The sequence below is a fragment of the Lycium ferocissimum genome, chromosome 7 (assembly GCF_029784015.1).
Source record: "Lycium ferocissimum isolate CSIRO_LF1 chromosome 7, AGI_CSIRO_Lferr_CH_V1, whole genome shotgun sequence".
Classification (NCBI taxonomy): Eukaryota; Viridiplantae; Streptophyta; class Magnoliopsida; order Solanales; family Solanaceae; genus Lycium; species Lycium ferocissimum.
Window position 1 is genome coordinate 20558773 of NC_081348.1, and position 18548 is coordinate 20577320.

Sequence of the window (18548 nt, forward strand, 5' to 3'; positions counted from 1 at the left end):
CAGCTGTGGAGCATGTTTCTGTCAATTGTACGCATGTCCTGGTCCATGCCAAAATCCACGAGGGGCTTCTGCAGTGTTGGAACAGAAGGAATGTGCAAGAAATCACAAAAGATTTGGAATACCATCCCTCAAGCTATGGTGGATGGTTTTGGCTTGAAAAAATGACAGAATTTTTGAAAGGCCATAGGAAAAAATTTACATAGTCTTAAACAAAGATGTCTTATTTTGCTAGCTTTTTGGTGCAACCTGGTTATTGTACAGGATGTGGATGCAATTTCAGATATAATTCGGGATCTGCACGATCTGTAGTTGGGTTTTAGCGCACTGGCTTAGTACAAGCTTTTTGTGTACAGCGGTTATAGAGCATGTAAGACTCAACAGGAAAATTTGAACTGGTGCCACAACGACTCAAAAATATACAATGTAAAAATTCAGTTTAGACAAAAAAAAAAAAAAAAGAAAGAAAAGGCAAATGTCTCTTGTAAGTAAAAAAGAAAGGAGGGAGGTGGGAAGAACTTTGGACAAAGAAAGCCTGTAAAAAACATAAGGATGAATATATAGGTGGAAAAACAGCTGCATGGTTGTAAATTTGCCTCTAAACTACTAGAAAACTAGAACTGATAAAATCCCAAGAAAATTAACGACGAATTTTGTATTCAACTCTGTTCCTGAATATTGTTCCCATCATTTTGCCAGCAAGCATCAACTCATCAAAGTTCACTGTCTTACCCAGAACGATTTCCATCTGAAAATAAGCATCCACATTGTTAACAGCATACTTCAACAAGAGGTAGAAACAAGTTGCAATACCGATAGCCAAGAACGTCGCTATTGTATGAATTGCAGAACATGGAAGATTATACATTAGATGGAATAGCATTAACTAATGTTCGAAGATGGATTATATGTAACGACTGAATGCCATGCTAGTCTCTGTTCTACTGACGGAAAGATAACAAACATGCTAAATTTTGATATGGGATGAGTCACACTTTATTCCAAAAGCCAAACATAACTGAACTTCACAATGCACAACCAAAATAAAAGATCCCCACACGCGCGCAAACATATACCTTGGCTTTTTGAACAGGTCTTCCCCTCATGTCTTCCTTTACGTCAACTGTAGAAGTCACGATTTCTGCATTTATGTTTCAAAGAACAGATATCAATATGAATGTCGATATCATAAACTTAGAACAACATAGAGCAACACTGAAGTAAATTTGCATCTAATGTGAAGACTCACGTTTTTCAATGGCCAGCCCATTATTCTTTAGAATTTCAGCAATTGATACAACTGTTGATATTGCTGCAAATCCACATCAGAACTAGAGTGTCAGCACCGTGTTAAGTGCTTTATGCACTGGGCCATCATGAGTAGTTTTTAGAACAATTAGGTTTTAGGTTAAAAAAACTATAAGCATAGAGCAAAATTAGGACAAAAGACACGGAGAGAAATTACACTGAGCTCAGGGATTATAATAAGCAGAATTTCTTTAATCACCGAGCAAGCAACAAGGATACACTTTAACGTTGAAAACCAATGCTAACAATAATTTAAGCAGATGTAATAATTCCTGAAAGTCAAAATCGGGGAGCTATGAAGTAAGCTCTGCCGAGAAGATTCTTTGCTATAAAACCTTAATTTGGGAAAGAGGAAGCACAATCAAACACTGCCGCCTTCCCAATTTAAGAGGGTTGATTTGTCCGAATGGTCAGTCAATTAATAGTTACTTAATATCTAGAAAGTCACCATTCTTCTTGATTCCAATTTTTTTTTAACAAAGAAAGTGACTTTGTGAGATAATAAGTGATCATTTAAGAAATCAACTCCAATTTAAGACAAGCTTTCTACTTTGATACGTCCCAAAATATTCGACACAGTTAACTAATAATTATAATAGTTTAACGAATTGAAATTTCAAATTTTGATATGCTCTGTCAAACTAAATATTTTGAAAAATCTTCTTGTACCACCACCAATATAGAGAATCCCAATCAAACAAATCATATAAAAAAGGAGACAAACTAAGTTCAAACTGTAAGAACATGTAAAATCAGGATATGAGTAATAAAAGAAAGAGAAGAGTTGAGATGAAATACCCATTCCCAAAGCTGAAAGCTCCACTTCATTATACTGCTGCATATACCTCTACAACCATGTATTCAAACATCAAAATCCAATAATAGAGAAAGAACAAAATTAACCCATTAAAACCATATACAGACTAATGGGATTACCTTGGAAAGATTAACGTAGAAGAAAAGAGGTTTCTTTGTATTAGAAACTTGAATGCGATTATTCTTCTTCTGAGAATCAACCAGGTTTAAATTGCTCACTGCTTCTGTTACTTCTTCCATATTCTTCAACCCTTTTACCAACAATACCTTTGCAACTATATGAAACGAAACGGCGGGGTAATTAGGGCTTTGTTTCTACTAACGTGGGGATTAAAATTTGAGAAGTAAATTATCAAAATGGTCCTTTGGTGGATTGAGTTTTAATTACTTTTGTCCATCATGTACACTATGTAACAGGAATAGTTCTTAATGTTTAAGAAAATTTAACGTTCTGGTCCTAAGTGCATAAATAGCTTTTTTTAAGGCCACAAATCCTCAATTTAAATTTGGGAGAATGGTAAAATTTATCCTCTAATTATATCCTCAATTTAAATTTGGGAGAATGGTAAAATTTATCCTCTAACTATATGGAATGGTCTAAAATCTAAATTTATCCTTCATTAATATTTGAGGTCAACTCTATCCTTATGTTACATAAGTAAACTAGATTTGCTATTATTGATTAAAGAAAAAACCTTAATCTCTAATGACAGTGTTTAGTCTCTTGTAATTCTACGTATGCCATTTAAAAAAAAAGGTCAAATTTTCTTTTGACAAACTCGCTTCTGAACGTTTAAAAACAACGTTACTATCTTGACGGTTGCACCAACTTTTTCAACACTTATCTTTAAGCCAAAACAATAATAATAAGACAAAAGCCCTAAGTTACGAATCTTAACTTATGACTTTTGGCTGATAAGTCCAAAGTCATAAGCCCATCCAAGCGGGCTCTTAGGATCTCCAATGACCAGATTTTCTCAATGCAAAATTGATCATCCACGAGGTTCAAATTAATCTAATGAAACTCAAATAATGATCAATTTCACCACTAAATTGAATTCTCATCTTTGTCAAAACTTCATCAACACAAATTCATTACCCTTCCTTATGAGATCACCAATGGTGATGCCAAAATTCCACATTAACTTCCTAATGCTAAAAAACCATATAATTCAGCTCATAAATCATTTGCAGTTGCGGCAATCAAAGTGAGATTATTTCCGGTAGCTTACTCTGATGGAAGTAAGATGATGATTGGGAAAAGTGGTAAAAAATAAATGGATGAGAAAGAAATGTGAGTGCATGTTTTCTTATGAACTTTTTGAATATTCTTTCTTCACGTCTGTGAAAAATTAAAGTTAATTTTTTGGAAGAATAAATATCATAGATATTTAGAATATTTTCTAGAAAGTTATAATGTAATATCTTTGACATATATTGTATTAGGAAATGTCTAGAAATTCTAAACACTTAGATATTTATAGTTGAGGATAAAAATTCATCCAGATCCTTTTGTATCTAGAATAATATTAGATATATTCTAAGTAGTGGTAGGAGATAAAGATGACTAGATTTTTTAATGGATGTATCTAGAAGTATTTCTAGAACCATCCCTACACAAGTATAAATAAGGGTGGCCTTAGTCATTTGTAATCAACCCCAATTGTAAGCTAATACTATCAAACAAACCAATTCAAGAACTTTTCCTTTCCATAGCTTCTCTTCTTTAGTTGAATCTTCGTCTCGTTAACGATCTTGGGCTAGCAGGTCTCTCGATTTACTTTTTCTTCTGCTATATTTCTACATGGTATCGGGAGCCAAAAGCCGTAGTTGGCCCGGATTTTATTTCAAGATCGGGTTAGTAGTAGATTCAATTGGTTTCTCTAAATGGATTTAAGCGGCCGTGTTAATGGACTGGGGATGGAGTTGTTGAATTAGTCCAATTACAAGGTATGGAAGACATGTATGGAGTTATACGCTTGTGGGAAGGATTTGTGGGATGTTGTTAATGGTAGTTACACAAGTCCTCTATCGACGGACGGAAAATAGGCTTAACATACAAGAAGTGGAAGCAAATTAATGCGAAGGCAGAGTTCATCTGAAGTGGTCCATCTCTCTGCATACAACTTGTTTGATGTATTATAAGGTCAAATCAGCTCATGAAATTTGGAGGGACCCTTGATCATTTGTTCAATAAGAAGGATGAAAGCGCGGCTACGGATCTTGGAGAATGAATTGGCTAACACCATTCAAGGTAATCTTTCTATTGCCGAATATTTTTTAAAGATTAAGAACTTATGTTCGAGAGATCTCGTTATTAAATCCGGATGAGGCTATCTAAGAAGCACGAATGAGAAGAATTATCATTCGTGGTTTGAAGAAAGAATATATTCCTTTGTTACGTCAATTCAAGGATGGGCTCAACAACCATCCTTGGAGGAGTTTGAGAATTTGTTGTCATCACGGGAGCTACTAGCCAAACAAATGGCTGGTGTGTCATCAAAGAAGGTAGTGAAATACTCTTGTTGCTAACAAGAGGAATTTTAAAGAAATACAAGAGCGAAGTTGCTCAAGAGAGATGATACATTCTCAATTCCGCAGTGTGAGCTCGGCTAAAGACGGAAAGGAAGAGTATTCTAATAACGGTAAAAGACTATTAAATGTTATCGATGTGGTGAAGTAGGACACATAAAAAAGATTTTGTTTAGCCAAGGGAAAGCTACATGGCTCAAACCGAAACTCCGAAGAAGAAGATTGGGGAAGGTGCTTTGTAGCCGAGACTCGAGTGTAGATGCCTTCTCTCGATTTCGAAAGAGGGTGGATCGTGGATTGGTGATGTGGGCACCATCTCACTTTGAAGATGAATCTAAATTTTTCAACTTCCAAAACAATGGTTGTGATGTCATTGTGACAGCAGATAATACGGTCCATCACGTGGAGAAGAAAGACACTGGTGTCATCAACAAGAAGCAAGAAAATTCTGAAGATGTTCGGTATTTGGTGACGTGGTAGCGCACCGAGGAAATAAACGAAGCAAATCCGAAAAGCTGGTAATAAAAATACGGACGTGAGGATGTTGAAGTAGAACCCGAGCGAACGAGTGTACGAAACTATATGGCAATGGTGACCATTCAAGAAAGCATTAAGGGAATTGTAGTGGAAGTTGAGTCTACGGTCAATCATCTCCGTATCAAAGTCAATCACCAGCTCGGATCAAATGCGGAAGCGGATGGAGAAGCCGACCGCGTTCAAATAAATGAAGAGGTTGACCTTGAGCTCGATTTCATATGGAGATACAAGCGGTATGATGTTTTACGAGCTGCGGAAAGGCTGCCAAACAATTTATTGAGGAGTTGAAAAGGGAATCTAGTGGATAAAAATTTATGGATCTGTGTTGGTATTGAGGCTTCATTTGAAGAAGAAGAATTCATGGTCGAAATCGTCACCAAGGAGTCGGTGTTCTCCGGATAACACAATTGTTAAGGAAGGCTTTAGAAAGTTATAATGTACGATATAACTCAAGAATGTAAAATTCGGCATGAAGATGATTCACGTGGTTGCAAAAAGCCAAAAAGAAATAGTGGCAAGTAACCCAACAGCTACGGAGATCCAAAAATTTTATCAAGACGTATTCATGTTTCTTTGGAGGCCTAATTATCGTATAGGACAAACCATCGTGAATGGTGTTTTTGAAGAAGGAAGAAGTGTTGATGAAGAAAACTTAAATTTGAGATATTCACCATTCGACAATTCAAACGTCAAGAAAGCTTAAGGGTGCGAGCAGGTTTGTGGCTACAACTGTAAAGTTCGGGATAGCTTCCAAAAAATTACTTTACAGGGGAGTGTAAAAATTAAAGTTAATTTTTTGGAAGATATAAATACTCATAGATATTTAGAAGCCCCTTATAGTTTCTAGAAAGTTATAATGTAATATCTTTGACATATATTGTATTAGGAAATATGCTTTCTAGAAATTCTATTTGAACACTTAGATATTTATAGTTGAGGATAGCAATTATCTAGATCCTTTTGTAGCTAAAGTCTGCATATCAAATATCAAGATATTCTAGAGTAATTGCAACATATATATGTATATAGATGGGCAGGGCGTTAGATTGATTTTAATGGATGTATCCACACGTTCTCAAAGTATTTCTACAAACCCTCTACCTGCGAAAGTATAAATAGGGGTCCCAACCGAGGTTGCATACAAATTTAAAGTTCTCAAAGATGAAAAAACTAGTGTGGAATTAACTATGGCTAATACCATCTTTATTTCAAAAATGGCGACACTATTTTCTTATTACCAAAAAAAAGATTATATTCAAATAAACTTTTCCTTTACCTACCTGCCAAGTCTTTATCCTGACACCATTTTGTGTTGGAAAGATATGCTCCATCAACAAGGACATTTTGCACCTAACGATCTTGGGCTAAAGTTATGGTCTCTCGCCAAATTAAGAACTTTTTCAACCTGTATATTTCTCTACAACGTCCTGTGGCGTGCCACAAGCGATGCTTGGTGGACTAACAATATCTATGATATGGTGTTTTTGAAGCGGATAGAGTCAATTGTTGTAATGATGATCAATTTATAGGGATGAAGAATAGTGACAAATAAAGATAATAATTAAATTTCCAAAGATAAATTTGCATATATTCATAATTCAAATTTCAGTGCAAGGTTAATTTAAGGGTGCTATATTGATTTTTTTGGCCACAACTGCAACATCCTTTCAAGGACAGATTATTCATAAATCATAACCATCTCATCTCATCAAGTATTACAAATATTTACATACGCGCTTTAATATAATATGCAAGGACCTATTTAATTACACTTTAATAGATTTTTTTATTTGCCTAGGATAACAAATATATATAATACTAACATACATTTGAATTTAGCAGCAGCTAGCTCTCATATGATAAGGCATGGTCTAAGCTAAGCCTCTTAATTTATGCCGTGAGCAAACTGGATAAATGTTCTGTGGGCTGTTGCTAATGCTTTCACCAGAGGAAAAGCAAGAATAGCATAAATTGTTTAGTCCTGAGGTTGAACCATATGCTTAAAATCAGCAAAACGTTATGTCAGTTTGAAAACAAGACATAATAACCTCAAAAATGAAACAATTTGAACATCTTTCAAATATAGCCTTCTACATGGGGAACTATCACTGCAGGCAAATGTTATTGCATTTTTTGTTGCTAAAGGTTCTCTAATACCCACAAAGGATGCTTTGAATATATAAATAATAGCTAGAAAAAGGTCTGCATATCAAATATTCCCATAAATATTAGATGCACAGAAACGTAATTGCAACATATATATGTACTATAGCATACCTGGTTTGGGCAGGGCGTTGGAGAATCACAATAATATTGATCTATTATTATTGGATTTGACACATCTTTTTTTCATCCCACATGATTCTCAAATATAATCTTTCTCACAAACCCTCTACCTCTGAAATATAATTAAAAGCGTTTTATGTGAGGAATTCCAATGTTAATTTGAGAAGTTGCATTAGCAAATTAAAGTTCTCAAAGATGAAAACTGGTGTGGAATTAACTTAGAGGAATCAACATTACTATTTTTATTCCAAAAATGGTAAAAGACACGTGGTTATTTTTTATTAGGTCCAAAAAAATAGGTTCAAAAAAAGTTAAGGATTTTTTAGTTTAAATGAAAATTTGCAAAATAATTTAACTTGAAATTTCATTTTCAAGTTAGTAGGATTGATTACCTACCTGCCAAGTCTTTATCCTGACACCATTTTCTGTGTTGGAAAGATATGCTCCATCAACCAGGACATTTTGCACCTGAGACCATGAATTTGACTTTCCCAGGCTTCCAATGCTAAAGTTTATGGTGCATACATCAGCCAACAAATTAAGAACTTTTTCTACACATGTACGATGTAGAGAAGAAACGGTAAATTAAACGTTGTACCTTATACCATGGCCTGGGCCACAAGCGATGTTTTTTACCAGGATCCTTGAAGAATTGCCAACTATAGATATGCAGTCATCTCCTGGATTCGAAAAGGAAAATATAAGAATAAAAGGTTTTCTATTATGATAACAGATCAGCTGACATTATAGACAAGAAAAACTGAGACAATATTGCTTAAATTTATTATATATACCATATAATATCAATATGCATGAAAAGAGAGAGAGAGAGAGAGAGAGAGAGAGAGAGAGAATTTTTTAAGAGTAACAACCTGTGTTAGACTAATTAATTTAATAATAATTTGTGAATATTAGAGCATTAATTTGTAACTTGTCAAGTTTTTAAAAGTGTTTCATTGCTAATAGGAAAAAATTAATGTTTTTAATTTCGTCTTCTAAAAGCATTTAGTAATTTAAAAAGCTTGATCAAACACCTTCAACCTCTTAAATGAGCACTTTTTTAAATAAAGGAAATAGAATGTCAGTCAAATAGGCTATTAATGTGCCATCTGTGTCTCAAACACAAACTTGTTCCTAAGACTCAAAAAACAAAACAAACCTGTGCGAATACTGCAATCCCTGATACCAACAAGTGTGGATGAGCTTATGTGGATTCCATCAGTGTTAGGGCTCTTAGCTGGTGCTTGCACTTTGATACGTGATACTTCAACATTTATGCAGTTTGAAATTGATATATGCATTTGTTGACTATTAAGCATCCTTAAGTTCCTCACTTTCAGATTGTTGCATCTGTGGAAACTCATAGCCTGTACTGTCATTAAATTAACGAATCATGACCATAATAATTAAGTTAAAGTCTGCTATTTATGTAATTAAACAAAATGAATTTATCTTATATATATTGACAGTGTAGAATCTTTTTTATACTATTAGTGAATATAACTAGTTATAGCAAGTTATCTCTCTTATTTTCCGGACTACTAGTTTTACTTACTATAGTCATTATGATTATTTTTATAGGTGACCTAATAATATAAAATTTCTTTTAACACCGTCAATCTATAAAAATTAAAAGTTTTAAAAAAGATGAGATTGGGGAAAATAGCACCTACTGTTGGAGCATGTCGACAAGGCTGCAAAAAGATAAGATTGTAACACGTCAGACTTTCTTGGTTGTGAAAGAATTCCATGAAGCACAAAGGGGAAAAAATTACAAATAGCCATTTTTTAACTCTATAATTAAAAATAATCATCTGTCTATCCTGGAGTTTTAAAATTCGCAAGAAACACTCTAAAATAATAATTCAAAATTTCACTTGTGGAATTTAAAACTCTAAGATGGTGATTATTTTCAAAAATAGAGCTCAAAAGTGAACAATGAACTTATTTCTATGCACTACTATGACAATTAATGATAATTACATTGGTTGTATTAATCTTGCATGACCTAGCCCACCATTTATGGCCCATCCCGTTTATTGTTCCTCCTCCTCGTACAGTCAGGTGTCTCACTTTAAGGAAATAAAGCCATTTATGTGGATCCAATCCATCCCACACTTCTGGATCTTTCGGCGCTACAATTGAACCTGCAATCTTATATATGTGTATGTATTGCACAAAAAAAAAAAAATAATCCAACTGATCATCATTTTAAAAAAAAACATAGTACTATTGTTGGACAAGTTACAATTGTTAAGAGTTTAGCACTTACCACAAGAGAAACCTTTGACCGGCAAGGCCCAACAAAATCAATTGGTCGAACTAAGAATGTATATCGATGTGGGATGATGATTTTTGGTCGTAATGGTGAAGAACAGGCGATTTTCCAAATATGTTGAAAAATCTGAAAATACATAAGAATTCCTCAACTCACAAGTGAAGCTAAGTACTAGCATTAATTGTGTGTATACGAGGATGGTAAGCATAATGTACACTGATGCTGTAATTTAACCTTTTATATCTGGTCATGTACCATTTATTTTAAGTTATTTATTAATGATAAGAATATTAAATAGAGTTATTTGCAATTATATTTTAAATGACTTTATAGTATAAAATTATATTATCTACTTTAGAACGATGGTGCATAGAAACATGGCAAACATTAGTGGTTTGACCCCAAAAAGGACTTACCTTAGTGTCATCGGTGATGCCATCTCCTTTGGCTCCAAATTCATTCACGTAAATAAGGGTTATTGATTTACCTGTTGTGTTCTTCAATATAGGAAACTGAATCAGGGGATCAAAACTGTTCACATTTGCGAAAAGCAGGAAGGAAATAGTAGTATATACTAATAGTGATGCCAAAATAGAAACAGAATAAGAAAAAGTGAAGCAAAAGAAGGACAAATAAGATCTCAGCTCCCCCATGTAATTCTGTTAATTAAACTGACAGAAATGACGAGTGAATTTATAATTACTTACTCGACAATATTCAAGATCATTCATGTCAGTAATTTTGGAAGAAAGCAAATAATTTAATTCCTGCTAGTTTTTTTCTCCCGTGTATGGTGAAAGGGAAGGTTCCAAGAAAGTAATTAAAAGGGACTTGGAAATTTCCAAAATTGGCAATATTATACATTAAACTTAAACAAATCATGAAATCAATCAATCCTTTCACTGTTAGCTATTTTCACATGCGTCTACCTAGGCAAAATATAGAGGTATATATCTCTGTCAAATGCCGCTATTTAAAAGATATTCAGTATTTAAAATATAATCACAACTTATAATTCGAGCTCTAGAGATACACTTTTTCTGAGTTTGAACTTCAAAAAACAATATTCTGGATTTTAAAATTTGAATTGTGAAGTGTGAACTTCATAACTTATAACTCTTATATCTCAAGTTTGAAACTTCATATTCAAAGTTAGAAGTTTGATTTTGAGGCGGCTAAATATTAAATACTTTATAAAAATGGATTTGTATTAAATAGTGGTTCTAAAAGTAGCTATTTTGTGCACTTCGCCTCATTTGCACTTTGTCCTATTTTGTGTTGGTCTTCAATTTTTGCAGGCAAATAACTCTTTTCCGCATAAGTTTATATTTTCGTATTATAATCTCATAGAAATTATACCCGCAGCCTTAACAAACTTATGCTCCGCTAGGCATAAGATGGATTTTAAGGGCAAAATTAAAGACCAACCCATTTGAAGGTCAAACTGTGCAAATTCTTCTCTTCATTTTTGGAAAATGGACTAGCAGCCTCAACAATTAGATTGAAAATCCAGATCATTATAGGCCCAACTTTCACTCCACCAGAATTTCTTCTTCGGCCCAATTAACGGCACCTCTTCCTTCTGTCCATCTGTTTATTAGGCGAACTCCTCGCGATCTCATTTCATAATCAAGTTGTAAGTACTTTCTAGATTTCCGTACATTCAAAATTGTCTTTAATTGATACAGAAATCAGTCATCATTATTATTATTCAAGAGCAGAAATTTTAAAATGTGAATTTGATTGAGTTTTGTGTTTGAAGGAATTTAGGGATCGGGAAAATGGCAAGCACAGCATGTTTTATGATTGTAAGCAGGAATGATATCCCTATCTACGAAGCTGAAGTGGGCACTGCCCCTAAGGTAAATGACTCTGCATCATGTTATTAGACATTTCTAGTTTTTGCTTAATATAACTAAATACCTTTACATTTGAAGTAGCATAGGAGTGTTTAGATATCCCCATTTTCTTATCAGTGATATATATTATTTGATGAACTGATCACTTCGAACCTGGTTGATGGGAAATGTACAGAAACCTCATTTTAATTTTCTTAATATCATTTATAATCGAGTGAATATTGTTCTCAAACTAGATAAATAAATGGTGTGGAAAGCTGAATTTTTATTTGTCATTATTTTCTCTCTTTGGTTTTACTTTAGGATCAGCATTGGACTTTCTTTAAGGAACAATATTTCTATATCTGGACATAATATATCCGTAAACAAGGTTAAGAGATCGACGACAGTGCTTATTAGTTTCTGTTTTTTTTCTTTTATTTTGTTTCTTTTTGGGATAATGATCAGTCACTAGCTCCCACAGGGGCAGATCCAGAGGCCCAGTTATGAGTTCACGTGAACCTAGTAGCTTTCTGTATGAATATAAAGAAATCTACTAAGTAACTATAAATATTTGACAGTGAATCCAGTTACTATTATAGTATTAACTTGAGGTTGCTACTATCGGCCTCTAAGCTCCCATCTCCACTTAAATCACTAATCACAACATAATCAATATCCGATATAAAGAACCTATAAAGTTTTACATCATAAATTTCATTTCATAGCGTGTGCGCATGAGTTTTAATGAGGTAGTTATAATGCTTTTGAGTTTACAGTGTGTACTGTGTCGTCTTTGTGATCGTTATCAAAGTGCATGCACATCTTTCTATTTAAGTGTGTTTTTGTCATTGATGAAAGTGGTGTAGTTACTTGGTGATATTTTACATTGTACTTGCATGCTAGAAAGAAGATGCTGCTCACCAGCACCAGTTTATATTACATGCAGCACTGGATATTGTTCAGGACCTTGCATGGACTACAAGTGCTATGTAAGGTTGCCTCCCCCTAAGCATTAATTGCAATTTTCCGATGTAAATTTTCTAGCTTTCATCATCGTCGTAGTGATTCTCCCTCATTCTTTCTTCATCCAGGTTCTTGAAATCAATTGACAGATTCAATGATTTGGTGGTATCTGTTTACGTCACTGCTGGTCATATCCTCCATATGTTGTATTAAATCAGTATTTAGTGACAGTACTGTTTTGATTAATAGAAAATACATGATGGTGCTAGCTTGTTTTATATCTGCATTTCTCTTTAACAATCAGTACAACATCTTGCTTTTACTTCAACTGAAATTATTTGATTTACGGTGGTCACTGGTCATTTATAAAGATAGTCATTATTTACGAGTACTCCTTGTATCGCATATGAGTCTGCTTTATCAGTTTTTTTTTAATTTTTTTTAATTTTTTTTATGACTCCTCTTATAGAAGGTTAGTTCTTAGAGTTCATGGATTGATGTGTGAAGTGATTTACCATAGCAGAATTAGGAGGAAGAAATGACCGATATTTCTTAACATTTATGATCTTGAAGGGGCCCTTTCCCCTTCCACTCCATCTTGTCCTCCTCCTCACTCTTTCCTATACTTGGCTCACATAACTACATTTATGTCTTTCTTTATCCCCTTTTGTAACCAATGATGATAGTTAATTCTTAACTTCGAGCACACTAATGCAAAATCTCCTGATGTTTTTTATTAGCTAACCTTCTTGACTGATTCCTTGGTTTGATGCAAGTTGGAATGTCAAGGCAGGTACAACATCTTTTTAACTCTCAAAAGAAGAAAAAGAAAAAAGAGGAAGTAGCATGTTTTAGATGTTCTCATAGCTGGCATAAGTTAATATGTTTTCGCATATGGAAACTGCACAATTAGCATCACCAGTTTGATTTTACAAATGTGAACATTTTGTTTTTTGTTCCCTTGACCAATCAAGCATACATACGCGATTGATGCTGCTTCATGACTCGCGCAATGATGATGGGATCAAAAGCTTCTTCCAGGAGGTCCATGAGCTATATATAAAGGTAAAAGCCTTATCTGAAAGCTTTTCAATAGGACATAAAAAAAAAAAAAAAACAGAAGTGCATTTTAATTTATTTGTTCTCATCTTGCTGCTCTTTTGCCTTGGTCATTATTCTTTGGGAATTGGGGAAAGGTGCTGACATCTATGCATACCTATTGTGAGCTCTCATTGTACTTTTCCACTTTATGGTTTGTCTTCCTATCCTATAACAAGAGATTCTTTTAAGCTGAAATTTCTGTATGTAGGCATGGCTATTGAAAAAAACGGTTCGAATTATTAGTTTTGTATGTGATAATAAGATCAGTTGCTGTCAAGTCAATCTAGAAATCATGTCAACAGTGATTATATATCTCTATGATCCTATGAAGTTCATTTAGGCTTCTAATGATTTCATCTTTGGAGTTCCTCAGATGTGATTAAAGTCTTTGCCTTGTCATTTCCCTTTGTGTTACTCTTTTGGTACACATCAGCACCTTTTTGGTACACATCAGCAAGAGTACTGCTTTGTTACGAATTATGACGGTACTCTTCCAGTGTTTCTAAGATACCTTTGGATTGTTTTGCTATAAATGGAACACATGATCTAGAGTGTTTCATGTAACTGATCACTTGATATTGGATAGATATATGGGCTTTTGTCAAGTTAGCTCTAAAGGTGTATGGTTCAGCTTGGGAAATTGTTATGAAGGCAATGAAGCCATGAATTAGTTGGTAACTGTATAAGATTCATAAATTTGTGACGTGCAAATCTTTGACTAGAATCCCCTGCCACCACAATAACAAGAAGTCAACAACTATACCGCAGTCCCAAACTAGTTGAGGTGTAGAACTTTTTCAAGTAGATAAATTACAGTAAAAATTAATTGATGTATGAACTTTGTGTCATATTAGAAGAAAGCCTGGTGATTACACATTCTAATTGAACTTGTGTCGTGGTGAAACTAGATTTTTATCACCAAAGAAGTGTTTGCAGTTCAAGAAGTACATAATTCAACAAAATTACTAAAGTTCATACTAAAAATTGAGAGATTGAGCTTAAATGCCACAAAATTGAGAGATTGAGCTTAAATGCCACCCCTGGGAAAAAAGTTGTGCAATTCTATGTTAATGACCTTGTAAGGCATGCAAGGATGCACCCTTACTCAAAACGTATCTTCATTGCTACCTTTTCATTTATACTCTCGTAGATAATGTAATGTGCTACTTCTTCATGCCCTGGTTTATCTCCTGCCTGCAACCCTTCCTGTTTAGAAGAGAAATATGTGGTTTAACTATTTTTAGATGGAAATCCACTGATCTGTTACTGCAAAACTTGCAGATCCTTCTGAATCCTCTCTATTTGCCAGGATCTCGCATCACATCATCTCACTTTGATACCAAAGTTAGAGCCCTTGCCAGAAAGTACCTCTGAGACTATACGGACCAAAGCTAAACAAGAACTATATCAATGCAAAGTTCGTTCCTTACAATATTCATTTGCTGTTGATGACTGGTTTTTGTGTTTGGGAGTGACCATGGTAAATGATAAGTTGACTAGTGGACCTTCTTTTCACCAAGTTAATGTTTCATTATTATTGTATAACCGCAACGATAGGTGATACACTGAGCTTAGTTAGTAATTGTTTGTATCCTAGTCTCCTTCAATTATTCCAATGTATCTGCATGTCATGCTATTGATCTATTCATGCATGTGATGGAACTAGCTAGCTCTGGGCTTCAGAAGACTTGTCATTAGCCCCTTAGTTATCGCTTTAGTTCAGCCAAACTCATATATTAAAGAAATCAATTTGCATAGGCGATATGTTTAATTACATTTGATAGTGTAACATTTTTTACACTATCAATAGTTATTAACTAGGCCTAATGCATATGTGGCCCCCTAAACTTGTTTTTTTTTTTCTTCATTTTGGAACCTCAACTGAGTATTGTTCCTATTGAACTCCTGAACTAGGCCTCAAGTGTGTCTATCAAACACAATCCGACTTACATAATATATATGGTGAGTTTCATTTTTTTTTAGCCTTGCACGTGAATGTCGATCGCATCCTATGTGGAAAATTCAACCAATTAAAATACCTCACCCATTTTAATTATACACATCAGATATTAAGTTTGGTTTTGGTTTTTAGTTTTCAGTTTTGGTTTTTTATTTTTCAGTTTTTCATTTTCCAGTTGTAGTTTCCAGTGTTTATTTTCCAGTTTTGGGTTTTTATTTTTCAGTTTTGGTTTCTTATTTTTCAGTTTTAGTTTCCAATTTTGATTTCTTATTTTCCAATTTTGTTATTTGATTGGTTCAAGGGGTGGTTCTGTACTTGTATGAGTGGAAAAAAGAGACAAGTTTAGGGGGAATGCATTAAGCCTATTAACTATGAGTGGTGCTTGTACTGGTTAAAAATCATTCCTTACACTGTCAATAATCAGTATATATATGTTAAATCATGTATCGGATAGCAGTTGGTTTCCATTGTCGTTGAACCCTCTGGGTTTCCAAGTTTTTGACAGACTACTATGGAAAGTTTCTCCTTTGCTCTGTGTTTCAGTACTGTCAAAATCTGGAACTTGTTCACAATGAACGGTGGATAAGTTACGTTAATTTTCTGATAATGATGACTACCTCATCAATCTTTACTTCCCAAGTGTTGATGCCCAATTCACTTCTCGAAGCTGGAGTAGTTATATCGAAAGACGACAGTCATCCTTTATTAGTAACATCTGTCAATTGGTTTGTTTGGGAGATTTTGAGTATTTGATCCAATTATAGGACTTACATTAGTAGTAGACTAGAACATATAAAACCCTTTGGGAACTATATGTGACACTGTGCAATTGCTTAAATTCTCCAAGTGGCTCGACCAAAGGAAAGCTTCATGCATGTTGGATTGAGGATGGAAGATGCTGCAACAGTAACCCAATGTACAGCCAAAAAGATCAGAACATAATCATTACAGAATATAAAAACAAGAGATATTCCCAAATTCAACTTCGATTTCGTACATAATTCCATTGAATATTTGCCTCACAAAAGTCTCAAAAGGAGAAACAAAAAAAGAGAAACACTTCATAAACACTCAGAGGTTACTGAGACAATCCAAGAAACGTAAGAAACCTTGTACAAACTGTCTCTGCAGCGCCTAAAATAACAAAATCACGGACTGAACAAAGGCAAAAGAAAAGAAAACATGGTACAAGTCCTTTAGCTCTAAAAAATCCTGCTTGCGCCAATGATTATGTACACACTGACTCACAAAGCACTCTTACCATACTGATGTCCACGTCGGGACTTATCCTTTTTGCCAAATGCACTACACAGTCCACATGCAGATACCTTAGGAGATGGTGGCTCTACCGCCCCACCATTGGATCGGCTCCTCTCCGTTGATCCAACGGCCCTTGATGAAGCCTTCACCAGCAGCATATCCTTTTTGGGTTGCCATTCTAGTTCTTTGTTAGTTTCTTCTTTATGTTTAACAAGCTGACCTGACAAGTATTTGTCGTCCCATATTAGTCCAGATGAACCTTGCCTGCGGAATGAAACAGCCGATCTTTGCAACCCAGCCATCAAGAACTGATGTGTTGTGAAAATAAATGACACAAGAATTTAATGAGGTTCAGCTAAGCCTAATCCTCTGGGCAGAAGCAGAGAGTTTTCCACAATGAAAGAGAATGAAGTGTACAATATAATGAATCCCAACTACAGCCCCTATATATAGATGATAGATCTTCAAGTACTAGTTCCAAACCTATAAGAGAAAGGTTTTTCCAATCCTACAAGGACAATATGTTTTCCTTTTCCAATTCTATTTGAACAATGGGTTTCCTAAACCTACAGGGATTATTTCCTATTTATAATACTCCTATCTCTAAAGATCTTTCTTGGGATCAGCACTCTGAATCAAGTATGGAGCCCCTTGTGCTTAAACTTTTTCCACATGCATCAAATGAAGGCGACAGATTTATACAAAGACAGGAGGAATTTATATTTAAGGGAGGTAAAGGAAAATCAAGTATGGCATACGGCTTGTCCTCTTACCACTGGTTACCGGGACAACTCTGTCAATTAATTGTTGAAAAGTAATTCTTATTTGAAATTAATTCGTAAATAAATAGTTAGGTGTTACAATTGAAATAATGATAAACAACTTCTCTACTAAAATAACTAATGTGTCCTTAAAGTTATTTAGAAAAACTATTTAAAAAGTATATGAACAAAGAGAATAACGAACGACGAAAATAGAATGAAGAAGAGTTAGGAGTTCTACTTTGAAAAAAAGTACTTTGAGAATTAGAAAAGATATTAAGTATAAAATACAGTGGTAAAATACTTGATCAAAACTCGAACCAAAAGTGTTCATACATTGAAATTTGAAAGTTCATAAGTTGGGATGACCAACTTGTGGTTGATGACTGATGATTGATTTTGTCTTATAAGTACTCCCTCAGTCTCAAATTATTTGTCGTGGTTACTGAAAATAGTTGTCTCAAACTATTTGTCATTTTCGAAGTTCAAGTCACAATTAATTATTTTTTTCCTCATTTTATCCTTATCGAATTTTGTCGTAAATGGAGATGACACATTAATAGAGTAAACATTTAATGGAGAGACGTTATAACTTAGACATAACTAAGGATATAATTAGTCAAATACCCCTCCTAATTAATATTTCTTAAGGAACGTGTAAAGCAAAAAAGCTACAGATAATTTGAGATGGATAGATAGAGTACTTTGGGCGTATACGAAATGTCTAGGTAAGTAACAAAGTCCTTATAACCAAACATCATCTAGGTAACTTTGTACAAAATTAAATTACACCAATAGTATAAAAACATTTTTACACTGTTAATGTATGTTCAATCTATATTATTTACATTATTCTTAATGCAGGAGAGATTATAACGGAATTCGTTGGTCAAACACCTTTTTTAACT

At 34.2% G+C, this 18548-nt stretch overlaps 3 protein-coding genes and 1 pseudogene across 6 annotated transcripts; 1 reads left to right on the plus strand and 3 right to left on the minus strand.

The window, feature by feature from the left end:
* Positions 1 to 535: 535 nt before the first annotated feature.
* Positions 536 to 2399, minus strand: LOC132062588 (uncharacterized protein At2g34160-like; annotated as a pseudogene).
* Positions 2400 to 7830: 5431 nt separating this feature from the next.
* Positions 7831 to 10484, minus strand: LOC132062589 (probable polygalacturonase At1g80170). 2 transcript variants are annotated; one of them, XM_059455128.1, is made up of 7 exons: positions 10171 to 10480; positions 9749 to 9880; positions 9460 to 9630; positions 9150 to 9170; positions 8636 to 8843; positions 8075 to 8156; positions 7831 to 7981 (listed from the first exon to the last, which is right to left on the minus strand). In XM_059455128.1, the coding sequence occupies exons 1-7, from the start codon at positions 10405 to 10407 to the stop codon at positions 7852 to 7854; spliced, it is 981 nt and encodes a 326-aa protein (XP_059311111.1). In that variant the 5' UTR covers positions 10408 to 10480; the 3' UTR covers positions 7831 to 7851. The 2 variants fall into 2 exon arrangements, with proteins under 2 accessions (XP_059311111.1, XP_059311112.1); XM_059455129.1 differs by lacking the exon at positions 9460 to 9630 and having other exon boundaries at positions 10171 to 10484.
* Positions 10485 to 11228: 744 nt separating this feature from the next.
* LOC132063709 (uncharacterized) lies at positions 11229 to 15348 on the plus strand. Of its 3 annotated transcripts, none has more exons than XM_059456390.1 (6): positions 11229 to 11390; positions 11525 to 11616; positions 12499 to 12584; positions 12687 to 12747; positions 13537 to 13623; positions 14941 to 15348. In XM_059456390.1, exons 2-6 carry the CDS (start codon positions 11536 to 11538, stop codon positions 15031 to 15033), a joined length of 408 nt encoding a protein of 135 aa, XP_059312373.1. In that variant the 5' UTR covers positions 11229 to 11390; positions 11525 to 11535; the 3' UTR covers positions 15034 to 15348. The 3 variants fall into 3 exon arrangements, with proteins under 3 accessions (XP_059312373.1, XP_059312371.1, XP_059312372.1); XM_059456388.1 differs by having other exon boundaries at positions 11231 to 11390; positions 11517 to 11616; XM_059456389.1 differs by lacking the exon at positions 11229 to 11390 and having other exon boundaries at positions 11483 to 11616.
* A 1514-nt stretch (positions 15349 to 16862) lies between these two features.
* On the minus strand, positions 16863 to 18508 carry LOC132062590 (MAPK kinase substrate protein At1g80180-like). Its single transcript, XM_059455130.1, has one exon. The coding sequence runs from the start codon at positions 17179 to 17181 to the stop codon at positions 16864 to 16866; it is 318 nt and encodes a 105-aa protein (XP_059311113.1). The 5' UTR covers positions 17182 to 18508; the 3' UTR covers position 16863.
* Positions 18509 to 18548: the final 40 nt, after the last annotated feature.